A 20,091-nucleotide genomic window follows, 5' to 3' on the forward strand; every position below is an offset into this window, starting at 1 on the left:
CGCCATGACATGGGTATTCCGAGGTATACACCGCGTGAAGTGTTCGAATAACGGCCGCTGCATCTGTACATTTCGTTGACATATTGTGTGCTAAGATATTCCATATTACAGCCGGTACTTATTCCAACATAACGGGGCGTGGCTGTCTCTATCTACGGAGATATATACAATCGGATGAGGTTGTATCCATTTATGTATATACATGTTATTTTTGATTGTCTTAACTATCTATATTATGCATACATATTGATGATACACTCATTGGGAAGTTACCAAGTTATCATCACTACTTACCATATCCCTTTGTAGATGTGGGGCCAATCTCACATTAACTGTAATAGTTAGTATGTCTGCTATCTTCTTGCCATGTTTTTATTGTAATTTTCTGATTTTCACTTTTTATGTGTATACCATGAGGTATGTCTTCTACTGGATTAAAAGAAGATTTTAAGACACTTATGTCTATATCTGATTTGATATGTTATTGCTAACAGTATACAATGGAAGGTATAAAGAACAGGGCTCCACGGAATTTTCAAAACTAATTTATTGCCAACAAAATGAACCAGGAGCATCGGTAGTTGTATCCTTATATTATTTTTATGTGGTGTGCAACATTTCCCCTATAATTGCTAACAGTATAGCAGGAGGCACCAATTGATCCTGTGATCTAGTTTTTTTTTCTCTTTAGCTATTTCAGCGGTGATATGTATAGACAATAGATCTCTTCTGGAACCAGGATCACATGTGGGATGTGAGTGAGTCCAGTGGTTTAACTCATCCCCTTTTGAGAGCACACAGAGTCCTTTTATTTTCTTCAACTTTAATGGGGGAGTCAAAAACAAATATAAAGGGTACTTGCAGATGGTAATGTGTGGTGAGAGAGTGCTTCTCTATGTGAAGGTGCTCTGTTATGGGGGGACGGTAAAAAAGGATGGCCTTGCAGGGGTGTAATGGAGGAAGCATGTACTTACTAAGCCAGCTAGTTAGATCTAAAGCACATGTTCCTGTGACAAGCAGGAAGGGTCTAAGGTCAGTTCTATATAGCATGCGGCCGCGCGTGCCTATGTGAACGCGTGTGCACGTGCCGCATGCTTTTTGTATGTGTACTGTGAGAGCTGTGAAGGTACAGTGTGTGTGTGTGTGTGTGTGTGTGTGTGTGTGTGTGTGTGTGTGTGTGTGTGTGTGTGTGTGTGTGTGTGTGTGTGTGTGTGTGTGTGTGTGTGTGTGTGTGTGTGTGTGTGTGTGTGTGTGTGTGTGTAATTTATTTATTAAAAAGAAAAAACATTGGTAAAAATAAAATATTTATTAAATTTGTTTAGACACAAATACATACACATATACATATACATACATTCATACACATGCATACATATATACACACACATATACATACATTCAGCGCCGGTAGCGGCGCGAAAAGATGATTTTCCCCATCTTTGCCGCTGTCTGTCGGTTCCCCACTCCCTGCCGTGCACGCGCGCGTGGCGCCATTATAGAAAGGCTGACTGACGTCAGCCAACAAAAATTCAGCGCACACGGCGTAGCGCACACCCGGCACTATATACAGCCCTAAGGACCAAAGTGACTGCTATAAAGGCAGGGGTGCAAGCTGGACTAAACCAACCTTCTTGCTAAGGAGATTGGAAGGTTGCCAGAGCAACAAACTAAGGCTGTGTAAGGGACATATGTAGCAATAATGTTGCCTTAGGCCTTGGGCATAAGGCTGAGGCGCGCTTGTACTTACCTGTGAGCCCCTACAGCCGCAATGAGAGCGGCTTTAGTAGGGGCTCGCCTACGCTTCCGCAAGCGCGCGGAAGCGCAGGTCTTAGCAGAATTTTAAATTTCAGCGCTCGCCGGAGCGCAGGGCCGGTTACGTGAGCGGTTCGCCCAATGAGGGCAAACCAGCTCCGTGACGTCACTGACCCGCCCGCCGACACGCCCCCGGACGGCGCGCTGTCTAAGGCCAGGGAAAGCACCCACTTTCCCTGAGCCTCAGCGCGCCTCCGCACGCCAGCAGGAACCCTGGCCGAGGCCTTACACATGCAGCTAGCTGCTGGAACAGGAGAAAAACATGCAGCCAAACAAGGGAGACAGGAATAGTCAAAACTGCAAAGGGAGACAGAAAATGTGTAATCCTGTTCCAGGACAAGATCTAAGAACGTATTTACGGCCAATGAAACTAGGTTTTGGTGCAACATTAGGTGGGGGGCTTTCTGTGGATCCTGTCCTAGGGGTCAACTTTTGTCTGTACCCACATCATCAAGCTCCCTCCCTGAACCTAAAGCAACCATAAAATCTTTCCCAAAAGTGACAGAGGAAGATGTCTCACACCGTCTCGCCATCTTCTTCTCTACAACCTGCTCTCTTGACACTATTACATTACATCTCCTCCGCTCCCTTTCGTCCACAAAAACTCCTAGCTTAAGCCACATCTTAATCAGTTCTCCCAACATTGATACATCACCATTATTCATTAAGAATGCTTCTGTCATGCCAATCCTCTCTCAATACACCCTGATGTCCATCAATCACCTTAACTCAATCATACTTTACAGATTACTTGTATACCTGGTAATTAACTGCATTTCCCCTCCAACTCATTTTTTACTTGAAGAAGAAACCTATGAGGTTTCAAAAGCTCTGTATCATATAATTGAATCAATGAAGCACTCTGTTGGTCCACTGAAAGCAGGGCTCCCGATAGGGAAGTCACGTGGGGATCCTTCCTTGCCAGATCCATGCTGAATTGAGCGCAGGTGGGCCTTTCTGCCCACACCGCTCAATAGGACAGTCCCCTTGCTCCATCCATATGCTTAACCTGCACACACTTCCTCCACCTCTCCCCTACTTAACAACCTGCCTTCTCCCACTCTCCGCAAAACATCCCGTTGTAGTCCTGGGCCCTAGAAGAACTGTCGACAGCCCTGACTAAAAATAATAAAATCCAATGGATTAATACGTAAACACGAAGGTAATCCTGCAAAGAGGAATACAATCCACTAATGTATGGCAGATTACTCTAGGTGCAATTTGTGCCAAGGCCAATAAAAAGTTGAAAATGAAGGTTCTGAAAAAGTACAAACGAGAGCCTCCTCAATGAAGCATATGGGTAGCTCCGTGACTGATACTATATACTTCATACATCGACTTTGGCCCCTTGCAGACACACTTACCAGAACTTTCCTACTGTCTCTGTACGTTCTCCTTACTTACCACTTAGATTGGGAGCTCTTCGAGGCCTGGACTCCTTTTCCTAAATGTTACTTTTATGTCTGAAGAGCTTATTCACATGATGTGTTATTTGTTATTTATATTATTATGCCATGTGTATTACTGCTGTGAAGTGCTATATACATTATTAGCTGTATATAAATAAAGATATATATATATATATATATATATATAATATACATACAAATGGGAAACTACTATACCAGAGAGGTAAATTGCTTTATCAACCATGAACTCTTCTGCAAATCGAATGTGACAGAAATTCTTCTTGCTTTTGCGAATTGCTGTAATATCTCCACATTGCTCAAAGACTTCTTGAATAATCTCCTCGGTGGCATTTTCGGGTAATCCTCCAACAAATACAGTTTTACAGCCTGGAGGCCTTTCTCTTGTAGAAGGTGGAGGCAAATCTGAATTGAGACAAAATTTAGGATATTAAACATGAAGTGTTTTTCTTTATTATAAATGCAGTCCAATAAAACTTTAACAATATACTTTCCAAAAGTAAGAGCTTACAATGAAAAACCCTTACATAGTTTGGAAAGTAACTGTATTCTGAATTTTGACTTTCTTTGTCAAAGCAGCAATACAAGCGGACTTCCCCCCCACCTAATTTTATGTATTTTTATAACATGGGATTGAAGTACGGGCCTCCGGAGTTGAACCCCATTAATTTCAGCTCTGGGGACCCCCTGCTTCCAGATATACTTACCTCCGCAGCCGCTCCAGTTTGGCTTAAGTGCTTCATATGATGGCGGCTTTTCAAAGCTCCCGCGCCCTGCGAGCCAATAGGAAACCGTGTCGTCAACCGGTGCTGCTTCCCATTGGCCCGCGTGACCCGGGGCTTTAAACTCCACTGTGATACCGGCACACCCTACAGAGGGCCTGTATCTCAGGAAGCAGGGGGTCCGTGGAGCTGATATTCATGGGGTTCAGCTCCGGAGACCCCCTGCTTCAATCCCATGTAAAACAATTTAAAAAAAAGTCTGCTTTGATTGCTCCTTTAATGTACAGCTGAATACACTTGCGTAGTACTTTCCCCAATCAGAAGATATTATTTCGGTCAGTAAAAGAACAAAGTCATCTGATGAAATGTTGGATCAAAATCCTGCTAGCATTTTCATCTAAGCTATTCTTAATTGTACTACCTCATTTGGAATTACTTTCATCAAATTAAATGATCCAAATTTAACAAACGATTTAAGGCGTAAAATGGTAACAAATGCACACAGCATGCTGCTTGCTAACAAGGTAGGAAAGCTTGAAATAAGCACACAACGGTGGCAGATCGCGACCAGGGACACATCCCTAAATCAGGTTATCCTTACTTGACTAATGTAGAGCGGGACAGACCCAGAATGCATATAGCAGAGAGCGTATTCCTATTGTCGCTTGACAACATTTGAGAGGTCTGGAACAGTTTTGAATGATATAAAGAAACTTAAGTGCACAGTAATTATGTACCCCCCACCCCTCTTTTCCCCTTTTTCTTTCTGCATTCCCTTCCCAAATCCCCCAAACGTAAACCTTTTTAAAAAAAAAAAGAACAAGTTGAAAAAGAAAATCTTGAAATATCCTCACACTTGCTCTTGTTGGGGCCATTATTTATTATGCCAGCTGTAAAATTTGCTACATAAACAAATCCCAAAGCAAAGAGTACAATAGGTGTCATTTTATTCCTATTCAGTTGCACTGGAAAGCATCAAAGAAAAAAAGAAGAAGCAGGAATCACGATGCATGACATTATGATGAAAAACTCCGGCTGGTTATCTACTCTGTCTTGTTCCAGATAAAACAACAGAATGCCAGAACACAGGCAGCGTAACCTAACAGCATGCATGGACTTACTTGTCTGTGAAGCTAAAACAATGCTTCCTTACTTACATTTAAATAAGAGGGCTATTAAAAAAAAATTGGAGTCAGTAAGTAGAAATGAATGCTGTTGTAACTCTGGGCCTACATTTAAAACAGTTGTCTCACGATGCTTAAAAACCAACATTGACAGAATAAAAATAGCTACAGTATGAAACCCTAGGCATCGTCTCGGAGGCAGCAATTGCAAGGGGCTTTCCATTTATTTTAAAGGCAGAGAAAAGGGTCAGATGTTTTTGTAGTAAGGCACTGACATTGCCGTATCAGTGCTCGTGAACACAGGATTAGTTTGCTGATTGAATGATCTTTTACAGGACAAACATAAATATGATACTCTGATGTTGTTATACGTGGTTAACACATATTTCCCAGCACCAGGTGCCACATTAAAGGCGTCGGAACGTCTAACTCTCAATTACTAACTGTTCCTGAACTGTAACTATGTGAAAAATTGAACTTTTGCGTGTAAAAATGCAGGTAGTTTTAAAGGAGAAGATCTCATCATATGATCACACACACGTTTACAATGTGCTCATGAACCTACTGTATATGTTGTCGGAGGCCACTGCAATATCTTCACAGCTAGGGCTAGCTCTTTCTAACATTTTAGTTGAGATATTTTCGGGATCTTCCACACTTCTCAGCCCCCCCCCCCCTCTTTAAAAACACAAAGGGCCAGATCCACAAATCACCACAAAGTGACATCACATTATGTCTTAATGTGCATCTTCAAAGACCAATAAAGTAATGTTAAGTCATGTTCTCTCCCGGAAATAGTATATACCAACAGCACATTTCACAAGGACTTAACATAAGGGCTTATGATTCAGATCTTAGGCCTATTTAGCAGCATTTCCCTTTTACCCCACAACCCGCCCCCTCCTCCCCCCTCTGAAATAATGGAGTCAGTCATTCTGTTGCCGAGGGTAATAAAATGCACAGCTTTATTTACTAATTTACAGAAAATTTATCAAAACACGGAGACTACTGGCAATCCCTCACTATGGGCACAAAAAACTCGCCTATGGGCGCACCAAGCCCGACCTGTGGGTGGCGTTCTCTCCGTCCCCTTTCTTTCCCTCTAATTAAGCAAAATTAGATGGCTGCTATGTTCAAAACGTACAGCTAATATTTGGGCTGAGCCGGCCCCAACTGAATAATCGGCACCTATAGCCTACCAATCATTTCTTGGGGTAACAATCCCTGCCATACAGCTAGTGTCTAAATCGCTTATTTTTCTGCCTTGCGCGTGTACTTGTTTGTGCCTAACTACCCTCCCCCGCATGAAAGGATGAGTGGAATGGTTCAATTTCTTTCTAGCTCTTTGAGGCCTACTATGTGCCCCTTGCCATGTCCTCCTAGATATTATCTCGGACATTATAACTATCGCTTTTATCCTTGTGCAGTCAGCCTGTGTGTTTTCTATTCCCATGGTCTGCAACCCATGGCTCATGATCCACATCATGCGGCTCTTTGAGTAAATACAACTGGATCTGTCAGGGGCCCAGGTGGCCGGTGCTGAACGTTAGGCCTGGCCAGAGGTTGGGCGCCACTTCCGCCTTCCAGCTGCTGGGGCCTGGCCCTTACTCTGCGGCCAATCCTTCCTTTCCCTGCCTGTCTTAACAAACTGTTATCCACAGAAGAACAATGAACAACTAAATAAAAGGACTTATTATTGTGAGATGCAATTTATTCCCCCCTCCCCCTAATTCTGGTTTAAGTAAGTTTGTCATATGTTAATGCTTATATATACCTATTAGTGTATGTGTACAGTAGATGTATATATCATGTATGTATCATGTATGTGTCAAAAAAACTTTAAAAAAAAGTATCTTCTTCGTAGAAAGGTTGCAGACCCCTGCCCTAGGTGTAAGATAACGCCGGGCTTTACCCCCTGCTCCGTCCCTGTGTTTTCCAACTTTGCTAGTAATGTGTCCCAACACATACCTCTCTGCCCCAGCCACTGTATATCCATCGTTTCGTGCGGAATCCCTAACTGCAGACCGTACAATCTGTCCTGCGCCGTCTTAGCGGCCCAGTGCACAAACGCGTGGTCCACGAGACACACCTCCGGCTGGCTAAGTGGCTGATTTGCTGCAATGATAAGAAATGCATTAGTACCGGTGAAGTTACACGCCTGCGTTTATTTTGCACCCGAACGGTCTCCATTTTGCTTGGCTCTTACATATAACCTGTAGCACTCAGATTTCCACCTGCCCCGCTTTTTAATGTCATCTGCAGAGCACCCTTCCTCAGCTGCTGGTGCGGCCTCTATCCTGAATGAATGAGTGCCAAAGGTTTTTGGGTCCATGCCACATGCCTGCAAGCAAAGCTTAAATACACTGTGACTGATATTTTGACAGCAGTGTCAGGTTCCTCTGTACCAAAAATGCCTCGCCCGCCTGGTCTTTGCTTAACGAATAGCTTTGCTACCTACTAGGCATAACTCTTTGGCCCCCTGCCTCGGCAGGTGCTCCCCATACTCCCTTGCCTATTTTTGACGTATGTATCTTGCAGGTTACACTTTCCCCTCCCATAATGCTGTTTTTACTGAGCAAGCCTGTGTCACTTTTCCATTTTGATGCAGGCACTAGTCCCTCTATCTTTAAAGCGCCACAAAATCCGTTTTGAATAGCGTGGCTAAATTTTTATTCTTGCATACTGTTCTGTGGCTTCTTATCTGGCACCTCAATATTTCATTTGTCACTGGTTCCATGCTACAGATGTATTGTAGCGTGACTTACAGTCCCCATGTGCTTCATTTTAAGGTCTATGTTGTGGCTCATCCATAGCAATGCCAGTCTCTTATTCAGCCTTATTCCTGGGGTGAGATGTTTCCACTAAACTATTTACTGTGCACACTATCCCTAAATTATCTGTCTAAAAGATGACGTGTTTATTATCTAGTTTGTGAGCCCTTAACTCAGCTGCCACTATTATTCAGAACAATTCCAGGAAGGCTAGGTTTTTTGTTAAGCCTCTCTTATGCCATTTATATTGCCATGCCCCTGCACACCATACTCTGTTAAAATATGCCCCAAAACCATGCGCTCTGGCTGCGTGTGAACTGGATTGTATGCCCATCAGCCATAGGCTTCTTCCATTGAACTGTTATGAAACTGTCCCAGACCTGTAGGTCTGATCTAAGCTCTATTCTTATGTGGATGTAGGATCTTGTTAAGCCTGATCTTGCTCTCTAGCCTTCTGCTGAATATTCTTCCAATTGGTATTATCCTCTGTGCAATGCAATGTATTGCATATAATGTATACCCTGTTCATTTATGTAACTGTATTTGTAACCATGTATTATTTGTCATATTAACTATGCCCAGGACATACTTGAAAACGAGAGGTAACGCTCAATGTATTACTTCCTGGTAAAACATTTTATAAATAAATAAATAAATAAAAATAAATGCAGCCATTGCAGGCTGTGAACTCCCCGCGTTAATTGCTGCTTGAGGGGGGCCTATGGTACGACGTGAGTAGGATCATCTGTGGCCTGGAACTCGCCCAGTCCTTCGGGGGCTAGGGAGGCAGGCTGCCCAGTCTTGTTGCTGCGATAGGGAGAAGACGATGGTAGGTAGGACTGCTCATCTTCCGGCGTTGCCAGGGACGCCATCGGCTCCATTGCTGGGGGAGACCCAGAAGTACCCAGCACTGCACTGCGCTGTACTAACTGCTGCTTCGGAGGAGCAGAAGCTCAGTAGGCACTGTAGATCGTTGTCGTCTGCCAGACTTCCAGGTGAGCAGGCACTTGATGCGAGACACCGTAAGCAAACGTGTACCTTTTGCAGCAGGGCTTCCAGGTGAGCAGGCACTTGATGCAGAAATCTGGCGGTGAGCATGTATACCTTTGCAATTTCACTGTACTACCAGGTACTGCACTCGCCTCCTCTTAAGCTCCTAGCCCCAGTCAATTTCACACCTGGCTACATGCAGGGAAGTTATGCTTGCCATTCCGTACATGCAGAAACCAGGCCAAATGGCAGAACGGACCGCAGGCGTGCTGACCTCCTTCGAAGTCCCCCCAAGGCTGTGTTCGACCTGGTGCTAGGCTGCTGACAGCCCACAGTCTTTATGCAGGTGACAGCCGCATGTTTGGGGGGCCTGTCTGTTCTTTATATTAGTTAGCGCATACCTAAGCTTGTCGTTAATTACGTTGAAATCCTGAAATAGGGCTTGTATAGGGTCTGGATGGGTGTAACACCTCAGTTTGGTATTATTTAACTAACAGCATAATCTGTTATTTCCCTCTCTTTTTTAAACTTTAGATAACAGCGTCTGGATAGGAGTAACGCTGACAAACTTAACGTCATGTTATTGGAAGCTAACGCAAGACTATGCTTCTGAGATAAACAACGCCTGTTGATTTTGCATATAATAAACTTTTTGGATATGTTTTAACTTCAGGGAAAATAATACTGGTTTAGATAACCAGACATTATGAGCCGTGATTTAACAGCACCTTTTCCTATTGTCTGAGTTTCTCTTAACATGCATGTACTCTTTTGTCATACAATGTTATTGAACTCCATCCCACATGCACTGAGCAATATGTTGGCACATACAAATAAAAGAAAATATTAGAGCTTTGTGGATCTAGCCCTAAGTCTCTTTGTTAGCCCCTTTAATTCCACATAATTAATCTGTTACAGGTAATTGGTTAAGCTACGGTATACGTAACCCTTTCACTCTCATACCGGTCCCTCAAAGAGTAAACGTGTAATATACTGCACCACCAGAGTTGGCAAACCTTACAGGCTCATGCGCTGCGCCTTTCTCGCCGGGCGATTTGTGGCCGGCTAGGTGCGTGCTCGTATGGGGGCGCGGCAACTAAGTCACAGAGCTGGTTCGCCCCCATTTGGCGAATCGCTCACGTGACGCGCTTGTGAGCGGCAAAATCAAATTTGCTTGCTCTGCAAGCATCTAAGCGCCAAGCATGTGCGGGCGCTAGCTCACGCTGGCCACACTCATTGCCTCAATGTGTTTCATAACGGCCAGCATGAGCGCGCTCGCCCGCTCAGCGCCACCCTGGCCGAGGCCTAAAAAAGGGAAACATGGCATCAATAAATATTGCATAGGAATCAGAGGATAAGTTCTGAAGAAAGATCATTCTGGATCAGTCACACTGTTCACAGTTCGTTGGCAGGACGTCAAATGATGCAGCCCGTTCTGGGAAGAGCAGAGGCAATGAGGGAGTGAAATAATTTTTATCTCCCTGTGCCCCATGGAAAGAAATTGATTATTAGCTCTTCCGAAACAGGATTAATTGTCATTATTATATGCCTAACCCATTTTTAGCAGGAGAAGTGTCTTAAAATGGTGGTACAGTGACTGACTAAAAAAGGTCTTAATTTATTAAACATTGGGGCAAAGTTGTTTGAACTGTATGCTAGATAGTAATAAATATGCTATAAAATAGTCAGAGGGAGAGGCTTTCTAAAACAAAGCCATTGTTCTTTAAAAAGTAAGTGACACTATCAGCTTGTAAATTGAAAAAAGGTTGTGACATTCTGAAAGTAAAAATAAATAAAATAGTGGTACTCTGGACCCCTAGTACCATCACACGTCCACCACTGTGTGTACATATATGTGTATAGTCTGTGAGGATCCCTAGAGATCCAATATACTGGCACAGCATGAGGGATAATCACATAAAAGTGGTTCATTGGGTCCAAAATGCACACATATGCCCGGCCTCACATACTATAACTATTTACCCTTTACAGTGCACCACACTTGCCTCTGCAGAGGCTTTATTTCACTGTGTGCTGCCGTTCTGGTGTGTGTGTGAATATATATATACATATAATGTAATGTGAGCTTGAGATAAAAGGTGGCACTGTGTGCTCATTTGCATGTCATTTCCCAGAATCCCTTGCTGCAGTGGAAGTGCTGTGTGCTGGGTGATAATGGTGAAAGACAGGGTTGCAGACCTGTCTAAGACATGCAAATGAATATACAGGAATATTTACAGTTGCTATATATATACATAACAGCTTTTCTGACCTGACTGACCCACCTAATCTCACATTGGCCCCTGTGGTCTAGCCAGTCCCCATTACATGGTAGTGTCTGATGGTGCACCTGTTGGCAACAGGACTCCTGAGTCTCCCGCATGATGGTGTATGGGGAATGTCAACCCAGACAGGCAGCTGAGGTAGTGTGCTAGAGTCCTACCTACATACAGTGCAGCGCCTCCACCTCATCAGGATCTCTGCGTCCGCAAGGAGATGGTTCTGATGAGGAACTCCTTCTTGGTGGTGCCTTCCACTGTGGAGTAACTTCACACTCACAAATTGGGGTTTCTTTGATCAAGGGCATCTTTATTGTAGTTGGTATGGGCAAGCTGCCCCTCACAGCTAGCAGCTTAGCCGATCATTGTCTGTGCTTTCCCTTCCAAAGGTCCGCCCTTCCAATGGAGTTGGATCACCCCTCCCCTCAGGGAGATCACCACCTGTGCCAGGTCCCTGGACACAGTGTAGGCCCGGCCAGCCTTGCTGCTGCTGGCCCTTGAGTTAGAACTGTGTCACTAGTTAATTCACTAGTGGACACCTTGGCCTTCTGCTCTGAACTCAGCCTTGTAGAACACACTTGACACACTAACTTTGGGCAGTGCTGTGCCTTATATACCTCAGGAACAGGCACATCTCTGATGTCACTAACGGTGGACTCAGAACATGTTACCACTCCCCTTGAATACATATGACACCTCACCAGGGTGTGAGGGCAAACCTCCATGATTGATGCTGGCAACCCAGTAACTTACCAGGCTTACTGCCAGCATGAGAGAAAACTGTATGCCATTTTACAGCATGGCTACATATATATATAAAATGTAAAATGGCATACAGTTTTCTCTCATGCTGGCAGTAAGCCTGGTAAGTTACAGGGTTGCCAGCATCAATCATGGAGGTTTGCCCTCACACCCTGGTGAGGTGTCATATGTATTCAAGGGGAGTGGTAACATGTTCTGAGTCCACCATTAGTGACATCAGAGATGTGCCTGTTCCTGAGGTATATAAGGCACAGCACTGCCCAAAGCTAGTGTGTCAAGTGTGTTCTACAAGTGTGTCAAGTGTGTTCTATATATATAAATATATATATATATGTATAAATACACACACAAGCACACACACAGGTGTGTATATATGTAATATATGAAAAAGAAAAATAAGAACTGCATGCTCCATAGCGTTACTCAGTAAAAACAATTTAATAAAACAGCAAAGAGCACAAGGACCTGCACTCACAAGGGGAGCATGAAAACTCGCATGTCAGAGAGACAAAACCTCTGCTGCATCAGGCGTCCCAGTGTAGGTAGGATAGAGATCGGCAGGTCCTTGTGCACTTTGCTGTTTTATTAAATTGTGTTTACTGAGTAACGCTATGGAGCATCCACATTTTTTCAGGTTCCTTTCTGTGATTTGACTAAATCACTTTTCAAGTTACATTGGAACTCTATATCATCTGGATCCATTTTGGACTTCAATCATTCACTATTCACAGTTTTTTTAATCTGGGATTGGTTTGAACAATGATTAACTTATTGACACTGTTTAGAACTGTTAATGGTTGTTTTTATTAAGTATAACTTCCTACACCATACTTTGCACTTAGCACTGATCATAATTTGTTTAGTATTAATTTAATTGTGTTTGTATATTACCACTTCAATTTCACTTCATTTCACTGTCTTTCTTCACATATATCCGACCATAATCCTATATAATAGGTGACAATACTTACTGGGGTTAGGAGGAAAGAGGGTGCAGCTTTTGCTGTGAATGATCTCTTTGACAATGGGTAACTGTGGTGGTGGAGGTAATAAACCCATGCCTGCCATCATTGGATTAATTGGAGTTATTCCAGTCATCATACTCATGCTCGGATCAAAGCCCGGTACACAGATTGAATCTGTAAATAAATCAATATAAACAGATCTTACAATATATGACAAAAAAAACCCAGAAACATTTTATGTCCCTGCACAGACGATTATGCTCTAGTTAAACCCGCAGACCTCACTGCGTGTGATGCTCCATTTATGCAACAGGGGGAAATAGATTGTATCTACTACACGCAGAGAAAACAAAGGGAATGTTATGTAATTAAAATTCTTAACATCATAGCAAATAACCCACAGAAGCCATATAGTAGCAGCACAGTATCTTCATCTTTATATTCATAACACCAGTTGTTTAAATTGGCAAGTCTCAACCTAGGGGTGTTTTCACTCACTGATCTGTAATCTCGAATTGTCTCATTCTTTTATTTTTTTAAAAACCACAACCATAGCTTTATTAACTTGCATGGCCTTTATAGAACAATGGTGTCTGGTTATTACACTAATCAGGAACCAGGACTAGCCTTTCAGTAACCCACTTACTGCTGTATGGGTCGGGTTACCATACATTCCGGGTTAGCCGGGACAGTCCCGGGTTTTACTTAAATGTCCGGGTGTCCCGACCATTTTCTCAAAATTGTTCAAATGTCCCCGGTTAGGACTCACTTAAAACTCTTAAAACCGTAAAAATAGACTCTGCATGTTTATTTAGATTAGACCACTTAATGAAATGATTTATTAATATAAATCAAGCCGTTATTTGGCGACACTCGAGAGCTTGTGTTATGTTAGGAAACTGAAATAAATCAATAATACATTAGAAATGGGGATGCTAATAGAGAAATATCATTATAATATTTATTTTTAAGTGGTCATTTGTTTTGTACATCATTTTGGAACGAGTCCCAGGTTTCTACTTTTGAAAATCTGGTCCCCGTATGTACGGGTCAAACACATACTACAAAATGGTCTTGCCGTCTTCTCCAGCAGAGAAGGAGTAAAAGGAATTGCAATTGACTTGGATACTTCAACTTTGTTTTTCTGCCTTTCTCGTTAGTCCGTATTCATTTTGACAGTAAAAATGGCTCGGCTTCACAAAATGTTACTTAATTAAAAAGGAGTCCTTTAAATATGGTAATTAACTTATTTTCAAGCTGGAATTTCTGTCATTCTGTGTTCCTTCTGGATTATGCTTATTGGAAGCAATGTTACATTTTTGTTAAACATTTCATGCATCATTTATTAACCCCACTGGAGGGAAATGACATGCAGCACTGTGAATGCCAAAAAGCTACACACTTTTTCACTCATGAAAGGAAAACAGTAATATAAGTATTTAAAATGTTAACACAAACGCGACTGTGCTTCTTAAAGGTGTATTCCATGTAAATTAGCCCCCTTTCTTAGCAGTGGTGGGAAGCAAGAGGTCTTCCTTAGCTGAATTGGTAATTTCAGCTGCGTTGACCCTTAATCCGGAGATACTTTACTCCGTAGCTGCTGCCGGTACTTCCTGGTTCTTAAATATCTTGCAGCACATGGACCAATAGGAAGCTGCAACAGAAATGCCTGTTGACCAGTGTGCTGCAAACCATTTAAAAATCAATTTTGTTTACCCAGCAGGAGAGAGAACTGGGGGCACCTTCGGGGGTTAATATTTTGGAAAACCAGGAAGTCCCCGAAGCTGAAATTAATGCAGTTCAGGCCTGTAGAGCCCCTGTTTCCCATCTACCTAACAAAAACAAAACAACAAAAAAAGAGTAAGAAAAGCACACCTGTAACTCTTTGGATGCCTAATGACACAGCTACATGCCATGGAGTCTCGCACTCCAGGGGCTCAATAACGTAGTAGCTACATCATAATTGTATTGCTAATTTTTGTAGGGGACATCGCATTCTGCGCTCCCCAGAAAGAAGTAACTCATCTTACATTCAGTCATCAGCAGTGGATGTCCTCCTTCCCTTTGGAGAAGCGGTCACGTGATCGTGAGTGCCAGGGCTGCCGTGGCAACTTTGGTGCTCCAGGGGTTAAGGCCAACCTTCAACAATCTCTCTCTTTTTTTTAATGAAACATTTAAATAATCCTGGATAACCGTTACTTACTAAACTACAGTATGGTCTCATACACACTCTAGCCAAGGCACCCACATTTACTCTCACTGTTTCTGTTAGTCGTCCAGATGCCGATTACATTGTAAGCTCTTCGGAGCAGGAACTCCTTTCTCCCAATGTTACATTTATGTGCCTTGATGCACTTATTCCATCTGTATTATTGCTGAAAACACCATTTCCTTTACAAGAAAGCAAAGGATGTTTTCTATTTTGAAGTTTGAAGAGAAAACTCAATTATAACCATTTCAGTCGTGTGTTTTCAATGCTGTGTCACCACCGTATAAAACAGATTGGTGGGAAGATTAACGTGAACTCGCAGGTTTTCTACAACACAACTATACCACATGAAATCCCTGTCATTCAACAGATATTCCCACATTCTCCTAGAATACAATATTTGTTAGGAGAATAATATGTCAACATCATGACAAAAATATAGCGGGTTTGAGGGGTCCATAATATGGGATCATGGTGGACGTATTCCAAGAGACCATGCTAATTCATATAAGCTACATGAATAATAATATGGAGGGTTTCAGTGAACATTACAAGAGACAGCACTCTCATGGCCACAATAACATAACTTGGTCATTTCATTTTTGCTCTTCTCTAAGTGTGATTGCACTGATGTCTTCTAATCTGTGACCAGAAAGGAAGATATTGTTTGTGATGTTGCAAGGGGGAGGGACAGGAAGACCAGGTGATCGCTGCATTGCATATTATTTTATAATAATTGCCTTTACTTTAATTCTTTCATTATGATCCTACTTTTATTTGACAGAAATATATAATAGTCAATATAACTAGGTAAAAGCTACTTGAAAAGTTGCATGGTCGGGGGTGCATATCTCAGGACAGCACCGTGTATAAATAATGAAAAAGATTAACACCGTACACATGGGTCGCTATGCCCCTGCTCGTTTCCTGCGCTCTATCCATAACTGTTGTCTCCTTCCCACCCCCTTTTGCATCTACTGCTCTCTCTGTCACCTTAATCCTTTTCCCCTAACTGCCACTTACCTGTGTAAATCCCTCACACTCACTATACGCCAATTAACCTGTCTCCCCACCTTTAAGTCAAACCTGAAAACTCACCTCCTAAATGAAGCATTTCAATAGTCTTGACTCATGGTGACTTTCCCGCACACACAGTCAATCCAACCAACCACTGTTGCCAAGCACTGCCATCTACTGCACTTATTCCCTCCCCTGCTGCCTCTGTAAATCTACCATCATACCACTTAGATTGTAAACTCTTCGGGTCAGGAATTTCCTTTCCTATTGTCTTATTTTCTTTGTTGAACTTCTTATATTATAATTCCCTCTACTATAGTGTCTCTTTTGTAAGGCGCCGAGTACACTGTGGGTACTACATCAAATAAAGATATACATACAAACTAAATGCTAAATACATTATTATAAAGTGAGACGATTGATGTAGAAATATAGCTATTATAATTTATAAGAGAACGTACTTGTAAGTTCATGGTTACGGTAAATAGTTGTTATTTCTTACCAGCATCACTTTAAATATGTGACGTTACCGAGATAAACACCAGGTGAGCGGGACCCATTAATTGGAGCGCTACGGCAACTCGCGTAGACATAGAGGTCATGCTACACGCTGTTACATAGAATGAGCTAAGCCCACAGACATCACAGTGACAGCGGCCACCATCGTGGAATGCCATGACAATGGCACAATCATTTTTGGACACTTGGGGCTATATGTAAGGGGGGGAGGGGGTTGTGTCCATCTGTCACCCTGATGAAGGCCGAAACTTTGGTCTGCTAAATACTGCATGTTGAATACATTTTGATAATAAAGTTAAAATATCGTTTGGAGTGCCTGGAGATTTCTTCATTCTTATCATAGTCAAAGGAAATTAAAAAGAGGATAATAATAGGATAAGAAAGATAAAGTTTGAAAGACACAAATTGACATAAAATATACTCTTTTGAAACAGCCATTCCACCCCAAAATCAAGTATTGTTTTTACTTTTTATATGAACCAGGTTGTCGCCTAGATTTTTAGCTTAAAAGGACTCCTCGCTTGCTAGAGATATAACATTCTTTTACGTTTGCCAGTACTTGCAATGTCATTATAGCCTTCAAGAAGCCGTCGAGGGTGAGGATGACCCCATTTGCCACATTTTTGATCCCGGACAAGAATTCATGAACGGGAATTTTAAAAATGACACAAATGAAATACCATAGAAAACAGGAGTCAGTATAGCTTGGAGTTCCACGATTAGCCTGCAGGAGAACCCTAGTTTCGAATAAGAAAAATATATATTTATCTATAAAAACAAAAAGAGCAGCATGGACTCCTGTATTACAGAAGCAGTGCAACTTAACACATACTGTACCATACACCTCTTTCCACTCTGGCAGAAATCCAGATTTTTCCAGTAAAGACCAGTCCTATTATATCCTTCAAACTAAAATGTTATGGTATAACAGTTGATCCTGTCCAACAAAGATGCTGCCTACCTACTGATTCCTCCCTATCATCATCTGGCCCTCTTCCTTCTTCTCTCACTATACAGCTCGTACTCTGACACCTGCTCTTATCCGTTCCTGCCTTCCCTACTTTAACCACTTGCTTCTCATCAAACTCTCTCCTCAAATCCCTCTTCTGGCTCCTTGTTAAATCACACATTCCCTTCAAGTTTGCTCTCCTGTCCTTCAATCCATTACACATCTATGTCATTTTACATCTTATCAAAACAAAAAATGTTAGCCCACCATACCTGAACTTATCTCTTTTCAATTTCTCCTTTTTGTACTATCACATTGAATCTATCACATTGAATCTAAGTTGCAGATAGAAGTCTCTCTGCTTATAATGACTTTCATAAAATACTTTTGTATATTTTTGTCTTCTAATACATCTCTTGAAAGCTCTCAAGAACAGACTCTCCTCACATTGTTTTTATTTATGCCTGTAACAGTCACCACTGCACTCAGGTTGACGCATCTCTCTGAGTATAGCATCAGCACTACACAAAAATAAAGAATAATTGTAATGATACGATAAACAGGGAAGACCAAATAAAAGTGGAAGAAGAAAATTAGTTAAACAAGTGGCACAAAAACAGGTGCTAAATTATCTCATCAAATGTATTCATACACAAAGAGACAACATCAAAAAAAATGTTTTTTAAAGTATGGAGAACCATAGCAGGAAAATAACCATACAATACACCAATAAATATCATGAATGACTATAGGAGTAACCCCCTATCTAATCAAATTGTACCCAGGTACACAAAAGTGCTATAATAATTGAAATCCTATTTGAGACATTACATTGCCCTTAATACATTATATAAATACTTCACATACACATCCAAAAAAATAAATTAGGAAAAAAGCAATGAAACCAGAAAAGACAAGGAGTGAAACTGAAGAATATATATATGAAGGAGTTCCGATAATGGCAAAACCATCAGTTTGCTTGTATTTGGGATTGAGAAAGTCTCTTTAAGCAAAGTTTTTGTTTTCATGTTTTGGGTCCATGATGTCACCACTTTGCGAGCTATTTATGAGACATTAGCCAAATGAGTGTTGGGTGTCCTCGTGCGATGCTCAACCGAGGAAATGATCACCACAACGTCATACTAGGTTAATGCTGTGAAACACTGTGTCTATGCTGCGATGTAACTGGACTTTAGGACCGAAATATTATGGTTTAATACCTTACAATATACTATAACATGTTTTGCATGAGGATGGTTCCTTAGTTACCATTAGAACTTCTTCATTTATATTCTTCGGTTTCACTCCTCGTCTTCTATTTTTTCCCATGTGTATTTATATGTGTAATATTTATATGATGTATTTTGGGTAATGTCTGAAATAGGATTTACATTATTATAACAATTTAATGTAGCCGGGTACAATTTGACAAGATGGGGGTTCCAAACAGAGATCTCCTACAGTCATTCATTATATTTATTGGTGGTGGTGTATTATATTATTATTATATTATTGTGTAGTTGCTCTGCTTCTATGGATCTACATGCTTTTTAAAATGTACAGTATACTATGATTAGGTATGCTACTGTATTCTTTAGGTGGTATTTAATGAGTGAGATACAAACCAAAATTAAGGTTCACCATCGAGCTGCTAAGCACAGAGCTGTGCGATGGAATCGCAGTTTGGTTTAGGTGCAGATGGATTAAGGGTGGAATTATAAACAGAAGGAAAGTGGTCTGCAGTGTGTATTGCTAGCATTGGTGACGGAGTTTTTTTATTGGTGTGTCTGAGCTTGGAGAGTAGTGTGTTAATTTATTTTGATTGTGTTGGTATTGGGAGTTTGCAGCCAATCTTTTTTACTGGCTGGTTTGAGAGATTGCAGTGGGTGTGTGTGTTAATTGCTTTCCAAACAAAACTGATTTGTGTGTTTCTCCGATTTAAAGAGAGGTTTGTAAGGAATTCTTGAGCCTGCGAGAACTGAGCTGAACTCCCCACAGAGAGAGGTGGTGTGTGAATCAGAACATAACAGAAAACAGAACATAAAAAAGTGCTTTATTGTTTTCAATTAGATTTTCTTTTCTTATTAGTTGGGATGGGAATACTTGGTGTTTATTTCAGATGACTGGGAGACGTTTGGGTTTAATTTAGTTTGTTTTAAAAACCCTTTTTATTTCCCCCGTGAAACTGCAGTGGGTCATCCCAGCAAAACCACAATCCGTGTGTTATGGGCACTGTGGCTTCATCCCAACCCCAGTTCTCTGATTTTGGCTTTAAAATCAGTTTATTTTAATTGGCTCTTTATTGCTTATTGCTTTTTATTGCTTTTTATTTATATTTATTCAGTTTGGAGCTGATTTTTTAAAGTTCTACGAGTTGGGTGTAGATGCTTGCATGGGAGAGAGGAATTAAAAAGGGAGGAAAAAGCAGAGCTTAAATGCTTTAAAAATTGCAGACATCTCTCCCTCAGCAGCAGAGAGGAGACAAATTGGTACTTAAAGGGACAGTTCCTCTCTGCACGTCTCTCCCCAGGCACTTTCTTCCTTC

At 41.6% G+C, this 20,091-nt stretch overlaps 1 protein-coding gene across 8 annotated transcripts in view; it reads right to left on the reverse strand.

Moving 5' to 3' along the window:
• The window catches only part of ENOX1 (ecto-NOX disulfide-thiol exchanger 1), a 628,404-nt gene that overhangs the window by 181,397 nt on the left and 426,916 nt on the right, over positions 1-20,091 (reverse strand). For 7 of the 8 annotated variants that reach the window (XM_075591092.1, XM_075591093.1, XM_075591094.1 and 4 more), the window contains 3 exons: positions 12,859-13,026; positions 7,054-7,200; positions 3,438-3,644 (listed from right to left, as the gene is read on the reverse strand). In XM_075591092.1, the coding sequence (XP_075447207.1) occupies positions 3,438-3,644; positions 7,054-7,200; positions 12,859-13,026 (522 nt within the window). The remainder of the gene's footprint in view (positions 1-3,437; positions 3,645-7,053; positions 7,201-12,858; positions 13,027-20,091) is intronic. The other variant, XM_075591091.1, reaches the window with a different exon arrangement.

The sequence above is a fragment of the Ascaphus truei genome, chromosome 3, assembly GCF_040206685.1.
Source record: "Ascaphus truei isolate aAscTru1 chromosome 3, aAscTru1.hap1, whole genome shotgun sequence".
NCBI lineage: Eukaryota > Metazoa > Chordata > Amphibia > Anura > Ascaphidae > Ascaphus > Ascaphus truei.